This window comes from Melospiza melodia, chromosome 3, assembly GCF_035770615.1.
Source record: "Melospiza melodia melodia isolate bMelMel2 chromosome 3, bMelMel2.pri, whole genome shotgun sequence".
In the NCBI taxonomy this organism is placed as follows: Eukaryota; Metazoa; Chordata; class Aves; order Passeriformes; family Passerellidae; genus Melospiza; species Melospiza melodia.
In genome coordinates, this window is record NC_086196.1 from 30,707,908 (window position 1) to 30,733,084 (window position 25,177).

The 25,177-nt window shown below is 39.2% G+C and overlaps 1 protein-coding gene across 2 annotated transcripts; it reads right to left on the bottom strand.

Moving 5' to 3' along the window:
- Window positions 1-3,206: 3,206 nt before the first annotated feature.
- On the bottom strand, window positions 3,207-25,155 carry KIAA0408 (KIAA0408 ortholog). Of its 2 annotated transcripts, none has more exons than XM_063151143.1 (7): window positions 24,926-25,155; window positions 18,166-18,185; window positions 13,939-14,135; window positions 10,904-11,245; window positions 10,483-10,562; window positions 7,909-9,283; window positions 3,207-6,115 (listed from the first exon to the last, which is right to left on the bottom strand). In XM_063151143.1, the coding sequence occupies exons 2-7, from the start codon at window positions 18,170-18,172 to the stop codon at window positions 5,945-5,947; spliced, it is 2,172 nt and encodes a 723-aa protein (XP_063007213.1). In that variant the 5' UTR covers window positions 18,173-18,185; window positions 24,926-25,155; the 3' UTR covers window positions 3,207-5,944. The 2 variants fall into 2 exon arrangements, with proteins under 2 accessions (XP_063007213.1, XP_063007212.1); XM_063151142.1 differs by having other exon boundaries at window positions 18,166-18,272.
- Window positions 25,156-25,177: the final 22 nt, after the last annotated feature.

Sequence of the window (25,177 nt, forward strand, 5' to 3'; positions counted from 1 at the left end):
TTGATTGCATTTACTTACATGAAATTGGACTTCCAGAAACTGCTGGATCCCATTAAGTCACGTGCTATTTTTATGTAAAGATTTCAGTGCCATTCTTTGGGAAGAGTCTGTTTACATGCAATATTTGATATAATTTTTCTGTACGTACTATGTATCTGACTGTGCTGCTCATATATGCAGTAAAGTATCTTACAGCAAAAAGCAGCTTCAGTGGACACTGTGGGACTTCCTGGAAGAAAAGTTCCACTTGCATGTGCAAGTGTTTGTGTGTGTGTACCCAAAGATTTAAGAGTGAATGAGCCAGTTTGTGAACTGGCTTGTTCAACTTATATCCCACCATCTTACCTCCTTTGGTAGCCAGCTACTCTCTGAGGAGATATTTTGGCTTCAGAAGAACTCCTATGAGACTTCTTACCAGCAACAGCATGGGTAGGTCAAGTGTCTTCAGCTGAATTAAAAAAAAAAATAAATCCCAAACTCCCAAAACAATCAGAATATCTTTGTGGAAACTAGAAAGATCCTGCAAAGAAACAAGCATGCCATATGCACACACATGTCTGGCTGTGGTGATCTTCCAGCAATATCATAAGCAGCTCTACACCACATATGGTACCAGAACAGCTGACCTGCTGCAGATATCTTGAGATACGGAAGAAAAATTCAGTATGATTTTCTGTGTCACCATGCCAGCTGGCAGTGTCATGGTTGCAGAGTTCACATATGACTGCAATTTTCTGTAATGACAGTCCTTTCCTACTGTGAATATGATTTAGAAATTATTCTAGCTGCAGTAAACTCATTTAGGGAAATTTGAGGGGCACTGGCAGACGTGCAGGCACATCTGCCACAGCCAGTGGCTGCCTTCCATGTGGAGGGGCAATCAAAATCAGACTCCTCAGCTTTCAATCCCTGTGGTACATTAGCAGGTTAGTACAAGTCTATGCATTCACTGAGATGTAATATTAAAGAACCTCTGGCTTTAATGAGTTGACTAGTCAAGGGATTTAACTCAGCCAGTAATACCAGCCAGCAAAGCTTGCTTACTTGTGTTACATACCTCAGACATACCTATGCAGGGCCTGCTGTCTTCCCATTGTTCATTTTGGGATTGCATCTACTCCACAGTAAAGGGAAAAATTATCTCATGTGATAGACCAGTATATTTTGGGCTCACACTTTAGATAATCTGATTTGAAGATATAACATGTATGGACTCCCCTACAGTGTCATTTTTAGTGAATCTTGGCCATACACACACACAAACATGCACCGCCACTAGGAGGAAACAAATTCCAGACCCTTTAACAGAAACATTGCTGACAGCAGGTACTAGAGAAGAGGCATTAACAACACATTCACTTTGATCATGTTGATAGTTCAATCTCTCTTATCCCATGGAAATTCTAGTACAATTCTTTCTAGAGCAACATAGTTAGCAAGGCACCCTTAGGTGTGAGCTGCCACGGCCACACAGCAACTGGAACAACTGGACACATCAGAAACACATCTCCACTGATACAAGAACTTTGCCAACAGAAGAGGTCTGAGGGAGAGGGGTAGAACCAAAGTGCAAAAACAGATGAATTGTCATTACAAAAAGCAAAAGCACAAATTCTGTATAATGTATGCCATTAACAGTGAAGAAAGTGCATTTTCAGTGATGCAAAACAATAGATCAAGATCTCATATATTTGTGAATGGCAATAGTAATATCAGCACTTTTTAGGACAGCCTGTCCAAAAAATATTTTGGCTGCAGAACAGGTAGAAAGTCCTATGGTATGGCATATACATACAGACCAACAGCAATAAACCACATAAAAGTACACAGTGTGAATCAAAGAGGGGTGGGAAGGCCAGAGGCAACAAGGGGCTTTGATTCTGTGCATTTAGAGCACCTTCCAGTGTAAAGACATGTACACAACTGAAGACACCATTACAAATGAGAATACCATTACTGAGAATATCAGCATGAAATGGCTAGAGTTGTATATTACAGATCTCAAAGCCAAAGAAATCCTTTGTATAGCAGCACGGTGAGAATTCTGTAAGTTCTTGGGCTTGCCTTCTGGATTGCTGTATATCTTTGCTAAAATGCTGTTGAAGACATTTGGATACAAAATCCATATTTAAAACCCCAAGTTTTTAAAGAGACAACTGGAGAAATAAACTGGTGGTCTGAATGCTCTGTAAAATTCTATTACTCTGATTGCAAATCCTTTCCTACATATAACAGCCAACTCCCTTACAGTGTCTGTAATAGTGAGGAACAATTGTGTTGTTACTGGAAAACAAAGTTCGTTCCTTCAGCAACATTTTAAAGATATATAAGTCTGTCACTTACATTGTAAAGAAAAATCACCTAATAGAAGTGTATTCTGAGTTTGAGGAATGATATGCAGAGGTTTTGAAGGGAATTATTCTCCTCTACTCCTTCTGCCTCCAGCAGAGGGTCTGAGTCAGGCCAATTTTCTAGCCTCCAGGAGGCCTGCTCTGTCACATATGCAAGTAAGATCTGAGTGATTCTCCTCTGTATGCTTCTACCCTGCCACACTCCTCCATAAAAAGGTCTGGTAAGATTGTGGCTGTATGTCCTGGCATGAGGGAGAATGATGCTTTTTGTTAATAAGTACCAGACATCTGATTCCTAGTGACATCTCCATTTCAGTGGGCAGCTGACTGTGTCTCCAGGGACTTACTAAGACATGCAATAGAGACTAATTCAGAGTGCAAGTAATAATAATAACATATATCTGCATTGAGACTTCAGACAGAGTATGGAGGAGTAAAATTATTAAAACCTATTTCAGAAACAGGCTTACAAAGCTCACCACTTCCATTGGTGACACTAGGATTAATAGGAAGGTCAAGTAATGTTTAGATCATTTGTGTTTTTTGCACAAGCATGTGTATATGTGTAGATTTCCTTGTCAGAAACAACACAGCCCAAAGGAGCTTTTCCCCCTATAGCAAATAAGCGAATAAAGCCTTTACTGTGGTTCAATAACCACAGTTACAGGAACTAGAAAAGTTACCACAGTCACCACAGCTTTTGAAGAGAATATTTAAACAGTGACAGTGGCAATTTTCTTAAGTTAGGCTTTCCAACTAGCCGTCTGCAGACCAAAATCACCAGTTTTGATACTTTTAGGCATCAGAACCAATGCCTAAAATTAGACTGACACAGAAAATCTTGACAAAATGGACTCATCCTTGACCTATTCGTTTATTTCAAAAACCTTCTGTTCATTTAACTTACATACATCAGGGAATGTTGTTGGTATTTGATCCTTTCTCTGTGATTCAACAATGTGGTCTATGTCAAAGGCAACCAAAGAAACTGAAGGGAACTAAAGAAACACCTTCACTGACTAATCAAGGGAAATGCTTTTGGATTTACATACTTCAAACAAAAGTGCATCACAATTTCTCAGAACAAAACTGCTTAACTTCACCATAAAGGTAGTTTAAACAAGTGTTTTTGCAGTCAACAGTGACTGAAGTTAAGAACCACATTTTTTTACAATTCTCTCATATTACCCTTTCCCCAGCATTAGGCATTCAAAGCTGGTCAGCTGCTTAGGCATTTAAAAGGTCAATTTGCAAGGTATCTTGGTTTGTTAATTTCCATAGTTAGACAGAATATTAAACCATGTTCCAAATTTACCATGAATCATGTCTAATTTTTCTAGTGCTAAGGAAGCTAATGGAGTGAAATTTCAAAATTAGGGCAAACAGCCAAATTTATAGAACCCTTGATTTTTCACTTAAGCACACAGATTTTTGTCTCTATCTAAACTGTATGAATTTTCTTCAAGATTTTCTGTCCTTGTATCTTTTCCAGCAATAACTTTGCAATAATGTCTGAGTAAGTTTTGATGAATTGTTGATTTGCTTGAAACCTTCATGTATTGTGGGATAGACCTAGAAGGGACCAGAAGTTTAGATAGAGCAAATTATTCTGAGTGTATTTTTAGCCAAGCAGACAGCCAAAATGGCATGATAAATTGGGATTTATGGCTCTAATGCCTGCTCACTCCAATATTTGCAAGCCTGAACTGTTACCAATACTACCACACAGGCTATTGCTCAGAACACAGGGCCTCCTGTTTTCTCTCTCTTCAAAAAAAAGTTGTGCAGAGGAAAGAAGAATAAGGTCCTTAAAGGAAGGAAAAAAGTGTGAATTCTCAACATGACTGGAATAGATCAACAGATCACTACAAATTAAGCACATTAAATTTTCCCTATATTGCCACATATACAATTCACTAGGACAAAAGCCTATACTCTCTCTGAAATCCTTTTTACATTCACATAAGAAGATGTGCACATTAATGGATCCTGGGATGATTTTTGAAATTCCTTTGAACACACTATGTTTCTCCAGAAGAAGAAGAAAAGTTGCCAGACAAGATCAGGCTGATGTTGAAGAAGTGCCTTTTTACTCCTTCTGACCTAGACATGCTGTTTAAAGGTAACATTTATCATCATTGCTGCACTGTGTACCCAGCAACAGCCTAACGAAAGGTGCAAAAATTCCAGGATGAAGGACACTGTCTTTCTGGAAGTTCAGAGCCTGGACAGCATCCATACCTCTTTCACTCTGCGAGAAGGAGCAAGCCAGGCTCTGTGCATGTCATTCAGATGGCAAACAACACCAAGTCGAGTGATGGCAACACCAGAGTCGCAATGCCATGTGTCAGGATTTCGGGCACCATTGTGATCATATCTGGATGCAATATTTCCCTACTAGATGCAGCTTGTTGCCAGAGTGCAAGTAAACTTCATAACTGACTGCCACGAGTCAGTCCAGGAGCAGGGAATTAGCAAGTGGCTCAGGCACTCTAGTCTAGGAGAAGAGTAAAAAAGGAGAGTGGCTGCAGCACTGGGAGCAGTGGTGCTTGTTCTCCTGCCTTGAGTGAAAGTAAACAAGTCCATTGTTATCTGACTTTGCCAAACCTCAAAGTATAATGCTAGAAGGAAAAATAAGCTTTACAGAATTGAGCATATACAACTCTTTTCTTTCCTTCATAAATTGTATGTTAGAGTAGCTGAATCTACCAAAGTGTTTACAGTATGCTATATATATAATGGCACATATAAGCTTTGTAAAGGGTTTGGAACATTTCAGAAATGTCTCTGGTGCTGAAAAAGGCTAATGTATTACAAATCATATAATATTTTAATTCAGAAAAAATATGTTTAGGAATTTTGACCTAGCATTAGGGTTAGGAAACTGAACGAGGATGCCATGAAGTATGACTGACAAATCAGTCAAGCTAGTCTGCTTCAGATACATATTGTGCAAGGCATTATCACTGCGATCAGTCACAAAAAATGCATATTTAGTTTTTTTACATTAAATACTACACCTGTGAACCTATGTAAAAGATATACAAAATATAAATGTCATTGGGACTGTATATTTCAAACTTTTTAAAATAAACACAAAGTATATTTATATATATATATGTAGGCATATAGGTTGTAATTTCAATGTCAACACTAGCACAGTTTGTCTCTTCTAAATACAGGCCAGTATACTTCCTAGTCCAACACATGCACCTACAAACACATGATCATGCATACAGCTTTACGTTCTGCTGTTTGCAGAAAAGTCAGAATATACAGCACTATACATTGTTTCAACTCAAAATTGATCAAGAAATTAAGAAAGATGCCATTCAAAGAAATTCCTTGTGAACTATTAAAAAAAAACAAAAACAAAACCCAGAGAAAACCAGGGATATCTCTATTTCATCTCAATAAAAACACTGAAGACCATGGTGATGATGACCTAAGATTCAGAATGCTTTGTCCAGCATGTGGTGGGGGTCACTCTTGGACAAAACACAACAGTGTGGAACTGGTTGCTATGACACATACCAAAAACAGTCATAGTGAGGCATAGAGCTTTCACAACACCATCCAACCCAGCTCTGGGTTCAGACTACTGAGGTCTCTGACCGAAAGGAGACAGAGTTGTACACTGTTCTTCTCACAGCAGGCGGTGCTGATGGGGATCTGGATGCCCATCTGGAAGGCAGGCGTCGATTTGCCGGCCGAGCGGGACGAGAGAACCCCTTCTCACTGGAACATTTCACTGGCACACATATCTAGAACACAAAGGCAAGTCCTTGCTTTAACGAGCTGCAGCTTTTGTGGAATGCAGTGGGAATGCAGGAGGACATTTGTGGTGACCTCAGAACAGGTGGTTGGAAGCTATTAAAAGGAGCACAGCAATGCACAGAATGCAAAAGAACAGCTATTTCTATGTACAGGGATTGTCACATCAGTTGTGGTTTAAAATACATGAAGACAAGTGTCAGACACAAGGAAACATACAAAATGATAGTGCAAGACAAAATTGACATTTCCTCTTATCTTTTAGTTTCTGTAAGTTTTTTTTGTCAATGAATGCTGTAAAATATTCCAAGTGTAGAACTCAGAATATTATCTGATATTACTGGAGTAGGATCTACATGCTTCTCAGGTATCTTTTGATAGATCCTATTTCAGGAAACTCTGTTTCCATTAGTTCAGTGTGAAGCTGTTTAACTTGGTAACTAATTCAGAATGGTTATGTGTTAATACAGTGTCATGTCTACCAGCAGATCCATAGAGATGCAGAGGAAACTCAACAGATTTTGATCACAGTGACACTGATGTAAATTTGAAATAATGAAAATAAACCCAGTGCCTCAAGCCACAGATGTAGTTCTGTACATCTCTGAGACATTAAATAGTAACTCCTGGTCAGGCAATATTCTACACTTAGCTTCTACAGATAGAAATGACAATATAAAATGTAAGCTTATGAAAAAAGTCATTATTCCTTTTCTGCATATTAATTGATGAAAATTTGTTTGCCTGTCAAAAGTTTATTGGATGAAAAAGAAATCAGAAGCTTCACAGCTTTTTTATTTCTGTGCTGAAGGAAAGATGTGCCTGTTAAGCAAGGCATTGCATCATAGCAAGGCTGTCAGAAAGACATGCAGAAGAAAATCTGCATGGTCAGATTCTCAGCTGCTTAAATCTATATAGCTCATCTGAAGTCTGTGAATTTGTGCCAGTTTAAGGCACACCAGCTGACAGCCTGAACCCATTTAAGTTTCCTAGCTCAAAACACACCTGCCTTATCTTTTTTGAGATTCCAAGAGGCATATCTCTTTGTGTTCTTTGTGGACTTTTACAGAACCGGCAACTTACAGAGTGTTTTCCAAACCATCTGTTTGTCTTTTCATTAAGAAAGAATGTTGGTAAAGGCAGTATTTCTAAACTTCTGGAAATAAACTTCAGCCAAATATAAATTAATTAGTCATGCCATGCTCTTCTGTTTCTGTGAACCTATGCTTGAATGTATAGGAGAAGCTGGAACTGAGACATGAGTAAGAGAAGGTTACTTTGTGAGTGGAAACTTTATGGAGTCACAATATTCCTTGTCATAGGCAGTTCCAAGGAACTCCTGATCCAAGCAGCACCCTGGATACTGAAAAATGTTATCTAAGACCTCCAGGGTTTGGGGCATGGCCAAGTCTGCTTAAGCCCTATGGGAAGTCTTATGACATAACACATCAGCTAAAGGAAGGAGAGAGGGTGTTAAAACCTGGTTGAAGCTCTCACTAGTTCAATCTTAGCATAACTGCACTATAGTAAAAACCTAGCTTTGCAGAACACCAGCAGGGATAAGAATCTGGCACGTCTTCACTGCCCATTCTTACTTACATGCTTCTGCCCTCCCACAACTCTTAATCTGCAGAGGAAATGCTCCTGATTCATCCAGATCCTGGCCTAAAGTATCTATTTTTACATAATTAGTTACAATACAAAGTTAGTCTGCCCCATTTAAGAGTCTGAGGCTTGCTATGAAATGGAATTGTTTTGCTTTTGTCATTCTTATGAACCTTACCTCTGGTAACTTCTGCCTCTCTTTTCCTTGCTTGAGTTGCTGCCCAATATGCCTGGCTGAATTCCTTGGAAAGTCTTGTTTTTCTTGCTCAATCTGGAGCATTTCTAAATACTGACTCAGTGTCTCGCAACCCCCATTGGTGAATTCAGAATTTGCCTGTGTCCTCTTATCTTTGCAGCATTTTGCATTACACGGAGAAGTCACAGTTGATTTTTCATAGGTTTTCAAAAGCTTTTCAACAACACCATAGTTGGATCTTGAGTCAGCTGAGCGCGGGCGGCCGGATAAATTACTTGGTCTCCAGTCATGCTCGTGAAGCATGTGCCTATAACCACTGGTATTTGGAAGTCCATTCATGTGTTTTTGCTGCCCTGCTGTCCTGACAGCTTTGCTGGTGTTGTTAGTTTCTTGCTCCTTTGCTGCAGAGAGCTTGGCATTTGAAACACAAGGCATATTTACAGTTTCTGCCCTGCTAGCAGCAGAGTCACAGGGTGGACCGCAGGGTTTGTGATCTTCTGAGGCTGTTTGAGGCACCTGATTTTCCTGCAGAGCATTGTTACGTTTGTCTGTGTGAAATACAGTGCGATTAAACTCATCAATCTTTGCTGCTAGTGTTTCATTTCTTTGGGTCTTTCCCAAAGGATGCCTGGTGTCCTCCAAAAGATCATTGTGCGAGGTAGCAGGGGCATAAAAGTCATTGCTGTAAAAAGGGCTGCTGTGAGACTTGGTATTTTGTTTCTGATGCATCTTGTTGCTTTGGGCCATATTTCCATCTGAACAGCTCTTTTGGGCTGAGAGTGAGGAAGGCTCATTTTTATTGTTTTTTCCAAGCTTGCCCATATCATATGCCCATGTGTTGTGGCAGAAATTTGTTGGAACGTTGCACTCATTTTTGGTTACAGGTATTGCAGCAGTTACCATTACAGGGACTTTCACAGCCTGCCCTTCATTTGCACAGGCTACTGCAGATTTATTTTTGTTTACAGGTGAAGGATTCCTCAGTTTCCCCCCATTCCAACAATCCTGAGCCTTGCAATTGCTTTTGATGCCTGGATCTCTTATGGGTGCTTCTGAAAGCTGTATGACTGCAGAAAGTGAGTTTGTTAGGTGACGAGAAGTGCTCCGTGGAGGAACTGGTGGAGCTTCTTTCTTTTGCCAAGGTCTGAAATCTGTTCCTATGTCACCAGTAAGACTACCATAAGAAATCTCCTTCAAAGCCCTGGTGGAGCTCATCAGATTCTTCCTATTATTATGTTCCTCTATTTCAAAAGCAACCGAAGTCTGTGATTCATTGCTGGACACATGGTTCATCTCAGGCAGGATAACTGTGTTTTGGCTTTCCTCAAATTCCCCCAGGAAAGGAAGTGACTTCATTCTGGAAATAACAGAAGAGGTGTTTTAGGAATGAGAATACGGAACATTCCAGAAGACCTCAGCATCAATTAATTCTCCCCAAAAGCAGGTGTTTTAACACTGGCTACTTAAAAAGATTTGGGAGCAGTTTTGCTGCAGCTGGGATACCCAGCACAATCGAAACACACACAAAGATTTTGAGGAAAGGTCAACAAAAGGAATTTGCATTCCTTTCCTTTGCCACTATAATTATTTTTCTGAGTTTCTTAGATGATGACTGTTTTCTTGTCTCTGCTACAGTAAGTACAGTAGGATCTTGTTCTAATGACTCCTAGGAGGCTACCTGACTATGAACTGAGTGAAGAAAGCTGTAGGACACAGTGCACCCCTTGTTTAGGTTCATAACTTTACACATGAGATCTGCTTTTTGATATATGATAAAAAAGCATCTTTAAAAATTATGCATCAGCTATGAATCCATTTGCTCTAAAGATACAAAGAGTAGCTAAAATAATGAATTAGTGGCAAACTTTTAACTGGTCACATGGTGGAGTGTGAGAAATCCCTCTGACCTTTGGGAGCATCTGAAAAGGTTCAGTTTTACCTGAGAATTTCTGCACAACTCCAGAGGCAGTCTGGTGTTTAGCTTGCTAGAGAAGACAATGAACACTGAATTTTTAAAAGATGATTGAATGTTCACTTGCCATACTTTTCAGGGTCTGACTTGCCATCTTTCCATTAGTACAAATTTACAGTGGTTCTTCCCTCTCCTGCTTTCTTTCTGCTCTTGGATCATCAGTTCCTGGCACATCCCCCATGCCTAAGGCTAGATTTGGGCTTTAAGTGAGAAATTCCCAGCCTGACAAACCCATACAGTGTTGTATAAAACTACATGGCAATGGGGCCAGAGTAGACAGAAATACCTGTTCACTTTCCCAATCCTCTGTACAGCCATTAGAAACAAATACAATTTCATCTCATATATATACTAATCTGAATTTGTATGTTCTGTATACAAAATCAATTTTGCTAGTAAAACCTGACTTTGTACCATATTTCAGCATATTTCATTTGAATATTTTATGCTGAGCACTGAAACATTAGGAGGGTAGGAACTGCCCAACTAATAAATCCAACAGCAAACCTGCCTTCAAAGTGAAAAGCATCAGGAGAATTATTAATTTCCTTTCTCTAACATAAAAAATCTAAAGATGTTTTTACCTTCTGTGATTGGACTTCTTTCGAATTTCCTCTTGATAGCTGCATAATTCTTCACTGACTCTGGCAAGTTCTTTAAGAGCCTTTATAAATATAAAAACAGGCCTTTAATATATACATATAAAATGATATCTCCAGATTTAATTTGAAACTTGTGGTCATTTGCATTTAAGATTCAGAGCAGAGGGAAGTAGTATGAGGAAAGATACAAAAATGCCCCCACCTTATGAACAGAGGTAAAGAGCATGCTGTTAACACATTCAAACAGTGAGAAGACACTCATTGATAGCAAACCTAGGAGCAAGTAGAGACAGTGACTTGTGGAAAGCTAAAATCAGGGAGATCAGTTCTTTAGCTTAACCTGGCAGGCCAAAGTCCTCAGTGCTTTCCTCCCCCTTGTAACAGAAACATGCTCCTTACTTACTACATTGAGATCACCAATATAATTTCTGGTATTCTGCTCAGAGGTTTTAATGGTGAGGCTGTCTTGAGGTTCTTCGTGGTTCTCAAAGGCCAGATTGTCCACTAACAGAATATTGTTTCTGCTCTTGTTTCTGGGCTCCTTCCATTCGTGTCCTGTTACACCAAGCAGACTCCCTTTGTCCATTCTGTCCTTTGCCACATTGTGTTGATGGTTCAGCTCCGCTGTGTCACTCTCTTGCAAAGTAGGGCAATGCCTGGACAGCTGCAGCATCTTGCTCTGAATGGCCTTGCTATCATGGATGGTCATATTGCTCTCCCTTCTAAGTTTTACCTCCTGGTAAAGCTGAAACGACAACAGAACCTTCTATTAAATCATGGTATTGTAATGAGCTTTATGGCAAAGCCCCATATTTATCTTCTGTTTTGAATGATGCTTCACTCAGCAGCACTGATTAGAAAGATTCTGGATGTGTTAGTAGGAAAGTGCTGAGTCACCAAGTGTGACAATTCAAATACCAGGATTGCCACAGGATAAGACTGTTATCATTCTCAAACTCTCTGACATAATTTTAATGTATGGCTTCCACCCCTGGTTGGGACTGGAAGAGATCTCCCGAGATAACTGGCCCTGCTTTGAGCCAAAAGATGCAGGGTTGTTTTCCAAGTAATATCAGCACACTCTGTGGTGGACACAACTGTTATCTGATGGACAGGGAATGTGGGGGAATGTGACAGAGAGAGAATGTTCTGGCTATGCTACAGCCTATTTATTAAAGCATATTATTTGAAGGAGAGGAAGTGAATTCTCATAAAATACAGTGCCATCTGTACTAGAGCAGACTCTTTCAGTTCTCAGACAAGTGGAATTCTTCCCTATAACTGGAGTGATAAATCAGTACTGCAGAATGGTATTATTTGGCAACGTGTTATCACCTCCTTCTTTCATGCTATCTGCTGAGATCCAGTGGATTCATTAGTAAATGGTGTTAATTCTGGTCACCCAGCACATTCAAACTAGGAACTGTGGTAAATTATAAATTAGAAAAAATGGCAATATCATAAAAATCTCTTCTGCTTACAGTATAATTTCCAGTGCCAAGAATCCCACAGCTCTGTATAAACATTCATTCTCAACTTGCTCTCATGAAGAAAGCACACAGGCACCTCTGAGCAGCCATCTGCCTGCCCTCTCCCAGTGCACAAGGCCATCACAACAGCTTTTGGAAGGACAGGGGAAAAGAATAACAACATGCAGAACATGTGGCCATTTCATGGGCAGTGCTGTGGATTAGAAGTATTCTCACGTTCAGGGACTTAACACTTGACCTCATCCTGGGTTTTCAGATTTCACTTCCAAAGCCCAGCTGCTCATGGAAACTGAGGGCTGAACTTTGCCATTTCCGAGAAATAAGAGCCTCATATGGATTCAGCACACCAGTAACAAGGAAGGATACTACCCCATAATATCCCCCATAATAATACCCCTATTAAGTTAGATTTGGTGGGCTACAGAAAACTGCCAAATTAAAATACAAGCTGATAAGTAAGTACAAGTTTTATTGAGGAAATCCTTCTACAGATAATGGCATTTAAAAGATATCTATCTCTCCTTTTCTCCAGCCATGTGGCTTGTGGATAAGAAATGTCAGGCATCTGAAATCAGCAGCAGCTATAGTCACAACTTAAGAGGGGACCTTAGGATTCCAGTAACCTTGAGGTATTATCTGTATTTTGTTTGGCCCTGCAGTAGCCAGCAAATTGCTTCATTCTCTTCCTTTCAGCCCCATTCCACTCTCTTTTTCTTGCTTTCCTAATCTCTGTGCTAATAAAGAACATGATGAAAACAGTCCTTACTGACATTGTCAGTTCTATTAATAGCCAGAATACCTTTTCATTACTGTCATTCCAAATCAGCTCTTATACCTAAGAAAATGAAATTCAACTGCATATACAGATCACATTACTAACTTTTGAACCATTCTCAGCTTGGCAGTGAAATTAGGGAAGACTGCATAGAAAAGTCCTAACACAAAAGACAAAATGTGGCAAAGACCATCATACCGAAATCTGCAAGAATTGTGGGTAAAATATAAGAGAGTTGACATTATGGAGTTCTGCTGCAGGCTGGTTTAATGGGCAGTGTATGCTGCAATTCCTTTGGCTTTGACCATTTTCCTTCTCAGTTTCATGTGAGCAATTTCTGCCATACATTCCTGTGCTGCTCAGCCACACGACAGCGCTGGCAGAGAGCAAGTGAAACTACTCCACCTGTATATTAGATGAAAAATGTGGAAAGCTCACTAATGAAAAAACTTGCCTCCACAGGCTGCCAAGCAGACTCAGTTAATGCATTTTAGAGTGTCAGAGGGTTTGGCTGCAGGGACAATTTGGGGATAAAAGAATAATAAATAATTGCTGTGACTATTTCTGGAAGGAGATGCACTGCAAATAGCAAGGACTGTTTGCTAGTATGTGTAAACACAAGCGGTTTCAGAACTTTCATGCTATTTGCTGTACCTGTTTTTTCTCCCAAGCGTCATTCATAAAAGGAACAGGTTCTAGCCAGAAAAATTCTGTGTCATGCAGTATTTCATATATATAATATTTTTAATATTACCGTTTGCCCCAGCAGACCTGTGCCATCTAAGGCCTTTTTGCTAGAGAATTATGATATCTAAATTTTTTGTTACAAAATATGCATTTTCTAAACCCATTTCTATTGTTCAGTGTTCACTTGAAAAAAGCATGTGTAATATAGGCAACATGGCTCATGCCCATGACTGAATTGTCCGCAGTACATACAGCCAATAATCTCATAGCTCACAAAGCCACATTCACCTCCTACCTTGTATTCATGACTATTAAACAAGCAATTGCAAATACTGCTTAATCCCAGGATTTTCATCCTTCCATCAGCTGTTAGAAACTTCCAGTGACACATAAGGAATAGGATAAAATACAGAAAAAAACTTTAAGTGACTCAATGTCACTTCACACCAAGCAAAAATGGTAGTTTGGATTTTTGTTTAGAAGTACCTCTTCTATTTTCTTCTGCATGAGCTTCCATTGACATTCCCATTCTTTCCTTTCATTGTCAAATCTCTCCAGCAATTCCATTTTTTCTTTATTCCAGTTCCTCTCAGTATTCTCCAGTTGTTCACGCAGGTCCATGGCTAAAGTCTGTGCAACAGCAAAGACAGCTCTCCTTTTTTTCTTTCTTCCCTGAATGTTTCCTGGAAGTTTAAAAGAATATGTCTTACTTATGTTTTATTCTGTCTTTCAAGGAACAAAGGCAATCAAGAAAATTCCCAAAATTACTAACTGAAAGGAGCTTGCAGGGCACAGTATTATTCAATTGATATTTTTCTGGAGTGTGACTTGAGTATGGATGAACTAAGCATTATAGGACATAAATACAAAGGCAGAGATGCCCAGTCTGGGAAGGGGAGGTGGAACACATTCAGCATCGCAGAATTCAGTAACATCTGCCACAGCAGGCTCTGTACCATGATCACTTTGCATCTTTGCCATTTTTCTTCAATATAAATGTGTTTTCAATGAACTTGGGTCTGTACAATATTGAATGGCACTTCAGGACCTTGGCATCCTGCAATATCTGCCCTTGAGGGTGAAAGCTATTTTTATATTTGTTCAAAAGACAACTGTAAAAGTATCATGTTTGCTCATGCACTCCCTGCACGCATGCAAGGAGCACGACAAGGACTGCTACATTCTTTTGGCAACTGAGGACTGCAATGGGAATTCTCTGGGAATTCTCATGGCTACATGAATGCTTTGGAATTCATGAAGGAAGACAGGACAGGAAAGTTAATAACAGGTACAAACACATAAACAGTAGAAATCAGTTATATAGGAGGGACAGAAGGTCACCAGAATGGGTTCAAGAATTTTGGATTTACAGATCTAGATCTATAAATGTTAGTTTCAGTATCAGCATGGGGAAAACTACAAAATATTCTTCAACAGCACTAACTCCAATCTAGTTCAAAACCTTTCTCAGAATATTTGACTAATTAGTGCTTCAGTTTCTTCTTTCCCTTTAGAAGTCTTTAGCAAAGACTTTAGCCAAAGATAGTCTTTAGCCTTTAGTGTCTGTAAATGAAAAGAAAATATTAATTGAACCACTAAATTGGCAATATTTAAGGGAAATATTTTAGATCTGCTTATCTGATTTTGGAGCAAAGAAGTTACAAATTTTATGGGCCTGGTAATCCCCTTGCTTCCTCTTGCTTTCTTAGGTTTTACACTAGAAAGCCCATTACCATCAGCACATTTACTATGCCAGCAAGATTGAAATAGGACTCATTCATTCAGTTATGATGGCTTCTGTGATATAATGCCTGGTACAGAGGCATTGATACTTGAGTTTGCTAACTTCAGCTCTCAAAGCCAGTTGTTGTGTTACCAAGGTGGTCATGGAATCTAGTTCTAGTAATAAAATGCCTCTGCACTGCTTTCTGCTCCTGTCAGAAATCAAATACGTAGGAAATTGAATTATCAGAGAGTTAACTAGGAGTAAGCGCAGTTTATCTTTCTGCAAGTTGTTCATTTCCCTGACTGATGATCAGTGATTGTCAACTCACAGGAACTACTGATTTTACTGCCCACATTTCCTATGATATAGTAAAAATTAATTCCTGAGCAAAGTTCTTCCCCATCCCTTATGTTACTGGCACCTCTTGTTGATTTAGCTGTGGTTACCATGTAACCACCATTTACTGTGTCAGCTTTATCTCAGCTGACTGGGAAGACAAGGTTAAACTTGAGTCAGCTTCTTTCATGTACAAGTAAGCAGAAGAACTCAGATGAAACCCAACAGGTTACTTAGGTCTTTGGGTCACAGGAATTCCTCCCACAGGATCTCTGAAGCCATCACATGCCCATCCCTAACTCAGGGCTTGCAGAACAGTTTGCCCCAAGTGCCTGCCTTGGAGCTCTGAAATGATAATCTGTCCCTCAACTACCTACAAACAGATTCCAAACCCTTCTTCTTTCCCCTGCCTAAAAACATACAGAGCAACTTCATAAAACCATAAACCACCTTGAAACTAGGAGCTGCTGAAAGACAGCACAGAATTCTCATCAAAAAAGAAGCCAAGTACTGTTTTGCTCATGGCCTCTTAGGGAATACAGCCAGGCTACAGAGACTGCACCTCTCCAGGCCAGTGTTTCAGCTTTGTGCCAGACTCCAGTAAGCGTTGACCAAAAACAACTTGCAAAAAAAATTCTATTACACTTAAGATCCATTGCAATCTAAACATCTATGGTTAATGAACTTTAAGAATATTGCAGTACTTTCTCACCTTGCTAATTCAAAGGTTACAATTTTTGATACTGCCATTTGATTATTTTTTTTCCCTACATTTACGTCTTAATAACCTTTCAGGATACCTCTGAGAAATAAACAAAAGTCAACTCTCTGCTCCACTATAATCCTTATACAAATACATGTCAGAAAAAAAAAAATAAAAACCCCTATGTGTAAATGCTGTACAGTCATGAACAAGACAGGCAGACATAATCTGTCAACAACTTGCACAAATGGTGATTTTGCTAGTGCACTATTAGTAATAATGACCATGCTTTAGTCAGCCACACATTACTAGAAAGGTCAATACTGTACAGCATATTTGTTTTTACACACATAAGAACAGATAAAATATGTATTCCTTTCAAGCATGAATATAGCATTGAAAAGGCCTCTGGTGCTTCCTTAGTGCTGGAAACTATTATTGCCATGCTGGCATTCATCTTAACAATTTTCAAATTGTTTCATACGGAACTTTGATTATAAAAAAAGACTGAAGACAGTCAGAAGGAAAGCAAGTTCTTGAAAGAGGATAGTTACAGATGGTCACTTGTAGCTCTAAGATCCACAAAAGGCGTGTATTGTTTCTTAGGCTTCTCTGATTTCCTCTTGACATAAATTCTGAGAAGAAAACTCATGTTTATTGATATTAGCAGCTGGATGACTATACAGCTTTGCTGCTATTTTACAGTGGATCAGTTCCTCAGGAACTTTGACTCCCATTTCTACTTCTCTTTTCCCCCACTTTCTCTTTTTCTTAGTGTTTGCTTTGGGTTTGTTTGGGGTTATTTTGGTGGAGAACAATGTGCAGTCCTGGTAATACACCCTCTGTGTGTATAGTGCACTGAGATTTCCCCATGGGTATTTCACATTGTTAAAGCAACCCAAGGCATGTAAAATGTCACATTATCATTTGCTCTGTGGATCAGAACAATATCTGTGCTCTTGCAGTATTGGCAATTTCTCCATGTCCTAGACAAGGTCAGAAGCTCATTACAGCAATCAAATTAAGCAAATAATCAATTTTGTCTGCATCAGCTGCATTTTGCTTTAACTTTTCCTTTAGCCCTTCCTCCTCTCAAGCAAAAAATGTTTAAAGCTACTATTTGATGTTAGTCATTATTCCCCCACATCTTACCCTTTCTAGCCAGATATAAAAATACAAGATAATTTGCAAACAACCTCTAGCAACTTCTGAAAATAATCAGCTTGACATCAGCTGAAATGTTATTTTTCACCAGAGTTTAATCAGATTGGATGTGCATAATCATTCAGATACACACATCTTCCCTTGTTTTTACAGAAAAAAAAATGCAATCAAATTATATTTCCAAATAAGTGCTGTATTTTGGATGACTAAGAAAATTGTAAACGTATGTATTTGTTCAATTATAAATGTGTGCCATGTGTCATGATAACATGCACTTTATACATTAAAAGAAAGTACAGTTGAGTGAGAGAAGGGATAGAGAAAATAGGGAAAATGAGAAAGAAAGAGAAAGAAAAAAGAAAAGGGAAAAAGAAAAGAGAAAAAGAGAAAGAAAAGAAAAGGTAAGGAAAGAAAAGAAAAGAAAGAAAGAAAGAAAGAAAGAAAGAAAGAAAGAAAGAAAGAAAGAAAGAAAGAAAGAAAGAAAGAAAGAAAGAAAGAAAGAAAGAAAGAAAGAAAGAAAGAAAGAAAGAAAGAAAGAAAGAAAGAAAGAAGATTCAAGTGCACACAATGCTGTCATCCCTGTTCTGTTAATATATCTCTGCCTACACTGAAAAAACTAACTGAACTTTAAGAATAAAGAAAATGTATTACATCTATGAACTTCACATTACATTTAAATAACATTAAGAGGGATGTTTAAATAACTGTTTGCCACATCATTGCCTTTTTTTTTTTTAATCTTAACTGTTCAAAGACACTGATTTGAAATAAACTGCAACCATACCTTTCATGGAATAAGAAATCCTGCAGGAGTTTTTCAGTCCATTTCCAGGCAGCAGAGAAAGCAATGAAACACACAGCTAGCAGGGATCCTGTTCTGTGAATCTTGATCTTTAAAAGAAGTAAGAAAGCTAAGCAAGACACAACCTTTCAACGGGGGCAGCATTTGCAACTCTCTTTGAATAAATGCTCAACTTTTGCAAACTGGAAAAGAGTTCCGTTCAGCATCATCCCCGCAGCTGGCTGCCACGTGACGTCAGTGCACGGAGGATGGTTTTAAAGCCATCTCTTCCAACCCCCAGCTTTGTAACTTTATATCTCCTCATATTTTGTGTAAACAACTCCAACTCTGGGACATTTTTAGGTTTTATAGCGCCGTCCAGTCTTTAAAGCTTGCCGAATCAGCTAGTGTTAATATAAAAGCTGTGACAACAGGCAATTTTAGGTTTCTTTTATTGTTGTCTATCCTGTAAAGGAAGATTTTTGCTGTCTTCCAGACACCATTTTCAGCATTATATTTTATAGTATGATAATTTTGAGATTTGCAACTAGATCCTCCTTAACTGCTTTGTAAAAGGAGTTTTGTTTAAAGCAGAGGTTTTTTTGGTTAACAGCTATCCTAAAGAGCTAAAAGCAAACCACTCCTCCCTAAAATCCCTTTCTGTATTCTAAATATGCTCTCAGTTATGAAATGCAGAATTATTGGGCACTGTGTAATCCTACTGTCTTGCATTCTGGGAATGGCAGTAACAGTTTCTTTGGGATACACCCAAATATTCCTGATACTTTATAGTGTTTCTGGATCAGATTCTACAGCCTGTTAATTCACTTTGTATCTCAGCAAAGCAAAACACTTGAAATTGGATGAAGACTCTCCCTTGAACAGGGAAACTCATCTCTGGCACAAGGCTGGTAAAGAAGGTCCAAAAACACCTTGGGCTGGGTATAAATCCCTAGGAGTGTCCACAGCAAGTGTTGGCATGGGATGAGGGAAGGGAGCGTGACAAAAGCATCCAGGAAGCAAAAGTCCACAGGAGACCCTGAAGCCAGAGCAGCAAAATTCAGCTGCTCCCCCTGCTGAGCCTCAGGCAGGAGGAGCCCAGCTCACTCCTCAGGTCTCTGACCACCAGGATAACTCCCCTGCTCCCCTGGGTTAAAGTGCTCCCAAAGTTTGGCAGCCCCAGAGAGACCCCCGGGGGAGCCTCGCACACACCACCCTGCTGGGCACTGTGACTGGGTGTGTCTGCACACAGCAGCTGAGACCCGCAGCAAATTCACTTTTCAGGGAACGTTTTGCCCCATGCGTGCCTGCATAAGGACCACAAAATACTTGATTGAGGCAGCACCAAACTGGGCAAATAGTGCTGTCAGACAGATGTCTTGGAATGCCCTAAGCAGGAACATATTTTTGTGGGCAGTGCAGCTGATGACAAGAGGATCAGTGAGGAAAAAGGGCACGATATGAGGATTCACACATTCTTTGCTTAGTCAGCACTCTCCTTGTTGGAACAGTAAGTTTTTATCTGACAAAATCCATTATAAAATCCAGTATAAAAATTTTAACTCTGGGTGCATTTTATAGTAAATACCAAACCAGGTTTCAGGGAAAACACATTTTTTCTCCTTATATGGTCTAGCTGTAAGTCTCAGCGAGTGCAATAATTGGGTGCTTATTCTGCTCACATGTAACCTAAATAATGGGACTTGGGCTATTTGTGAAAATTGTAAAGATTTTCTAAAAATTGAACAAATATACCCCAAGTACTCAACTGAATGTTCCTGAAGAAAATCCCCAGACTCTAAACTCTAAGGATTTAAATCTAAAGAAACAGTATGACTTTCTTTTGTGAGGTTAGGTCTCAAGTGCCAGCTGACATGGCTGGGAGTGAAGCGGAGTGCTTGGGAGCAGACCTGAGCCCACAGCTGGAGGCCAGGCATCAGCACACTGCCTGCTCCCTGAAGCCAGCACAGCTGCACTACTGCACATGGAGGCAGACTCTTCAGACATGTTTTTTTACTCTTATCCATCAAGAGGTATTATTCTTGTGTCTTTAATATTGCTAACTCCATGCTTCTTGTCTTGCTATGTTCACTCTTTGAAGTAAAAACAGTAAAAATAAATAAAACAATTGGCTAAATCCCAGGCTTGAGTTCTCAGACAGGCAGAAGCCTTCATTTCTGTCAGTGTGAGGAATTAGAAATGTGTGAGACTCAGGGGCTTATTAGGAGACAAGCACTGGACACACCTCATAGGTCTAAGGAACACACTAAATTCATCCTTAAATGGAAAAGGTGAGACAAAGAAAACATGAAGTGAATTGTAAAAACATGGGATCATTGTCCTATATACCCTTAAGTGTAGCAGTAGAGAATTTTAGCAGGAGAGAATTTCAGGAAATTATTCAATAGAGACTGTCCCAACTGTCCCTCCTCCAGCATCAGCAGACAAAGCAGCAAATTTGGCTTCTTGGTATCTGGCACAGATAAAATAAGCAGGAAGACTACTGTAGGCTTATTACATCCAACATATTGCTTCCACTTCCAAAAAGTATATTTTGTCCATATCTGGTACCATCAATGCTTGGGTCAAAAATCAGCACCTCAACAACAATTAAAAAAAAAAAAAAAAAAAAAAAAAAAAAAGGTGCAAGGGCATTTTAAACAAGACCTCTGCTAAATTTCTCTTCATCATGCAAGACTGGAGATAAAGCAGCATGAGTTTCAGCATGAGCTATAATCTGATCATACACTCAGGGCAGTGGCTGATAAAATCTACTGAAGACTACTTCAGGGTATCTTTGGCTGTGCAGCCCCAGCTGGGTTATGGCACAGCCATTCTGCTATGGCCACAAATGCTAGTGACAAGAAGGAAGAACAGCACTGCTGCCACTGCAATCAACCCAGCCTCACCATTAGATTCCTGAATGATGTGCACCTTGATAATCCTGGTATATACACTTTGGGAGTGGCTATATACAATGGGAAACGGGAAGAAGGGAATACAAACTCTGTCTCCTCTTACTGTTGTGAGCTTCTGCAATAGGATATAACTCAGTGGAGAGGCAGAGCCAGCTAAGTGTTATGTCATGTCGCTGCTCCAAGGTTACATTGGAAATCGGTGGCAGATACTTTAGATGTTTACTTTAAATAGAGACACCGTAATTTTCCCCATAGGCAACTGCATGTGTAATGGCAAAAGTTGGATTTGAATATCACTTCCCCTGGCATTAAATCACAGACAGAAATGTAAGCCAATGGGAACTACGTCCCTGATACTGATGCCTTTAGAAGTCTCCTACTCACCTATCAGATTCTGGGGTGACTAAGGAGAAGGGCATGTAATACCCTGAAGCTCTGCTTGTTTTCGTAAACAACTCCTGAAGTTCATGTGCAGTTCATCTCTTTTTATAACACATATCTAGACAGCCATGTTTTTGGCAATTTTCTATTTTCCGACTGCCAGGCATGTTTCTGCACTATAGCACCTGCTCTCTTCTAGTTTTGATTCTGAAGCACTGGTGACATGTGTCAGCAGACACTTATTCTATCTCTCAACTGGAGCTTCAGGCATGGATATTTTTGGTTGAAAGAAGTATATCCGAGCCTGGAGAAAATGGTCATTCTAACATAATGGGAATTTTTCAGTAGCAGTAAGAGAGAATATCTGTAGAGGGATTTTGTCAGGGCATTCAGAACCAGCTCTAAACAGGAAACTAATTTAATTGGTAGCATTAAAGGAAAAAATGCACCTATTCCCTAAATTACATAAAAATTCACTGGAGATAGTGCCAATTTCCACAAGTGAAACAATATCATAATTAGATCTACAGAAGGAAGATCTTTTCCTTTTGAAAGAATACTGAATAAATCCCCTGGGAGCATAGGAAACAGAAATTTAATATATCAGGGAAGTGCTAAATGAAGGCAATTTCATGGTTCAAATTCAATGGCTTTTTTCCCCTGGAACATTAGTACTTCACCAGAATATTCCAAAATGGGAGCGGTAAATCTGCTAAATGAGATTTCAACTGATAGGAAATGGCATATCCAGCTCCTTGCCACATGCAAACAAAACCTGTATTCTTCTTACTGTTTGTCTTCAGAACTCCGAGTGGTGCAGCCGCTCAGTGAATCAGCAGTGCACTGCCTGACTCCAATGCACTCCTGCCAGAGGATGCTGATGTGTTCAGCTGCATTTGCTCACTCACCTGTGAGATGGTCTTCACCCACCAGGCCAGTTACTGAGTGGGGAGAATCTGCTTTCTTTCTTGGCAAGTGTAATTACTGCATTTCGTAATATCAAGTTATTTCAATTTAGCAAGACATAGAACACTTATTTCTTTGGCTAGATCTTATCTTCTGGCTATGGATAAATGGCCATACTCATTCTGTTAGCTTTCTCAGCATCTTTTAAAGTTGTGCAATATCTGGCATGAAACAGATCAGCAGCTCAAATCACTCCCTTCAACCTGAATGCAAAAGGACAAGAAATACACATTTCTCACTGAGCTTTCTCTGTGAGGCTCCTCGCCATTCTCCTTGCTCATGAGAGATTCAAAGACTGTCTGGAGCTTCTAGAATAGTTTTGTATGTTTTAGTGTGCTTTAATTTCAGACTGCTGCTTGTGCAATAGCTCCCTAAATGTCCCAAAAGGTCTCAGCTTTGATTTTGCTTTGTTGATGCCTGATGGAAATCTCCAGCTTTTATGCAAGAAAAAATACAGTGAGAAATCAATGGGGATGTAATTGCCAGTGCTGTGCAGAGATTATCTCCACCTCTCATCCCAGTAATTCATTCTTACCTTTTCTGATTTCTGAGAAAGAAGCAAATCTTTCCCAATTAATTTCCAAGATTTATTCCATGTATGAATTCAGTGTGCTACTACATTAGAGTGTTACTGATACACTCTCTGTAAATCAAACCTTCTCCACTCATTTTTATTACACACAACACCAAGAAAGGTATAAGCAAGTGTGGGTTAAAAACTAGAAGCCCAGAACTTCAGATCTTAGATTAAGTATGGCTTTTTCTCTGTTAGGGAAATTGAGTCAGTAACATTTAAGAAAACACAAATGATTGTTTTTTCCTCCACAGGAGATACTAAACCAGAAAGAAACTGAAAAAGTCAATCTTGTGCTAAGATTTGGTATGACAAGTTTAAGCCTCAAACTGTTGTATTTTTAATGTGCAAATTGCAAATCTATGGGGAGAAAAAAAACCTCTAGTATTTCCAGCAGCTGCTGAAAAACAAAAGGCCTTTTCCAGTTACAGAAATTCACTGAGAGTTATGGCTTGATCATATCTTGCCATAATAGTTTTTAATATGTGGAACTTAATTTTAGGTAACTGCATAAATTATAGCATCTTAGAAACTCCTCAGAATTACTTTGGGCCTGACTTTATCCTTTGCTGGGAAAGTAGTCAAAACTATCTATTAATCTCACATATATTGATTATAATTTCCTTTATACATCTCCCTAACTATAACATGGATAATGATGACAACATCACCTAGTAGGAATAAGTATTTGGATTAAATCAAGGAGTTGAGTGATTTATCTGATCAAGGTTACTGCACCTGCAGAGTATGTTGAGGGAAAGCTAGACAAAGAGAAAAATACTGCACTTTTTTAATAATGAATATTTTTACTATTTTTTTTCACTCACATGACAAAAATTTTTTTGTCCCATCTCTTGCTGCTCTCTGAGGATTTTCCCTCAAAAATGGTGTCTCAACTATTTCAGGTAGCAGAGCATAACCTAGGCATGGAGATGAACTGTTCTCACTGGGGAATGCATTAAGTGAACAGAGAGCTAACATGATAAATCAAAGGTAATCCTTACCACTAGCTAGAAAAACAGCTGCTTTATTTATTACCACTCTTTACCACTACATTATTCAACGTGGAAACTGCAGAAAAAGAAGTGTCATTAACACACATACTTGTTCACCTTTCGAGAATTCATATTTGTCCGACTCAGTGGTTTCAGCATGGGTTGAATGAAACAGAAAAGTGAGCTCCATTGGGCATTTCAGATGAGGCTTTCATAGTGAGAGATCTACTGCTTGTAGGAACTGCTATGTAAGTGTGAAAGAAAGAAATTTGTCAACTGTACTCTTACTTCAGCCTCTCCCAGGCGAGAAAGAAATATTCAGTGACTACTGAGGCACACCCATGTACAGAAGCTTTCCTCACTACAGGCACAGTTAGGCAGGGGTCACTCAGCAAACCAAGAGTTGCCATGTCCATTTAAAAGTCCTGCTCAAATCTGGGGATGTAGCATGGCCATTTTTCTAGAGCACAGAGAATGCAGCCAGTCTATATCTCTCAGAAGACTCCTCAGCTACTCTGATACCTTCTCCTTATGCATTCTCATTCTCAGAGGCTCCAGTTCCTGGCCACCATTGCAGATATAGTGCTCTATACAGCAACCACTTTGACTGGGGCCTAATGCACATAATACAGTGCTGAAAAACATTATCATCACTATTATGCAAAATATACATACAAGCTCTGATATAAAACTGCAGAATACACACACAAAGTGGCATTACCATTCTTATGTGGCTGGAATACAAATTCTTTTTCTAGGAGTGGGAAGAGGAAAGTAACAGAGTCCTCACACCCACTCTGCATTTTTCTGGTTTGTTTCTGATTTGGTGCAAATTAAGGAATATTAAACTGGTTCCAGTCCTCAGGAAATTATTATTCAAAAATTATAAAACCAGACAAAGTAAAAGACTCCATTTTCTGCTTGCTTACCTGGAATACTATGGTGAGCAGGTTTCCTATTCAACTGGGTGACTTTTTGGTATGTTTTTTTGCAGTTCTTTTGGTTTGGCTTTGGTTTTGGCAAACAAGTAGTCTTCAGTGTTTTTACAGCAGTGGCTATTACAGAAACTATGTCTCTTGCAGTTCTTATCTTGGAGGGTGGACAAAATAAACAAACTGAAAATAACACTACAATGAACAGTAAATGATGAATGACTTACAGTACAAAAAACAGTGTAAAAA

What these genes read in the sequence shown, in the direction of transcription:
- KIAA0408 (XM_063151143.1), bottom strand. An exon ending in TGCAGAAGAAAATAGAAGAG is followed by an intron (nt 11,246 to 13,938) that starts GTACTTCTAAAC and finishes TTGTCGTTTCAG; the next exon opens with CTTTACCAGGAGGTAAAACT. An exon ending in AAGAAGTCCAATCACAGAAG is followed by an intron (nt 9,284 to 10,482) that starts GTAAAAACATCT and finishes TGTTATTTCCAG; the next exon opens with AATGAAGTCACTTCCTTTCC.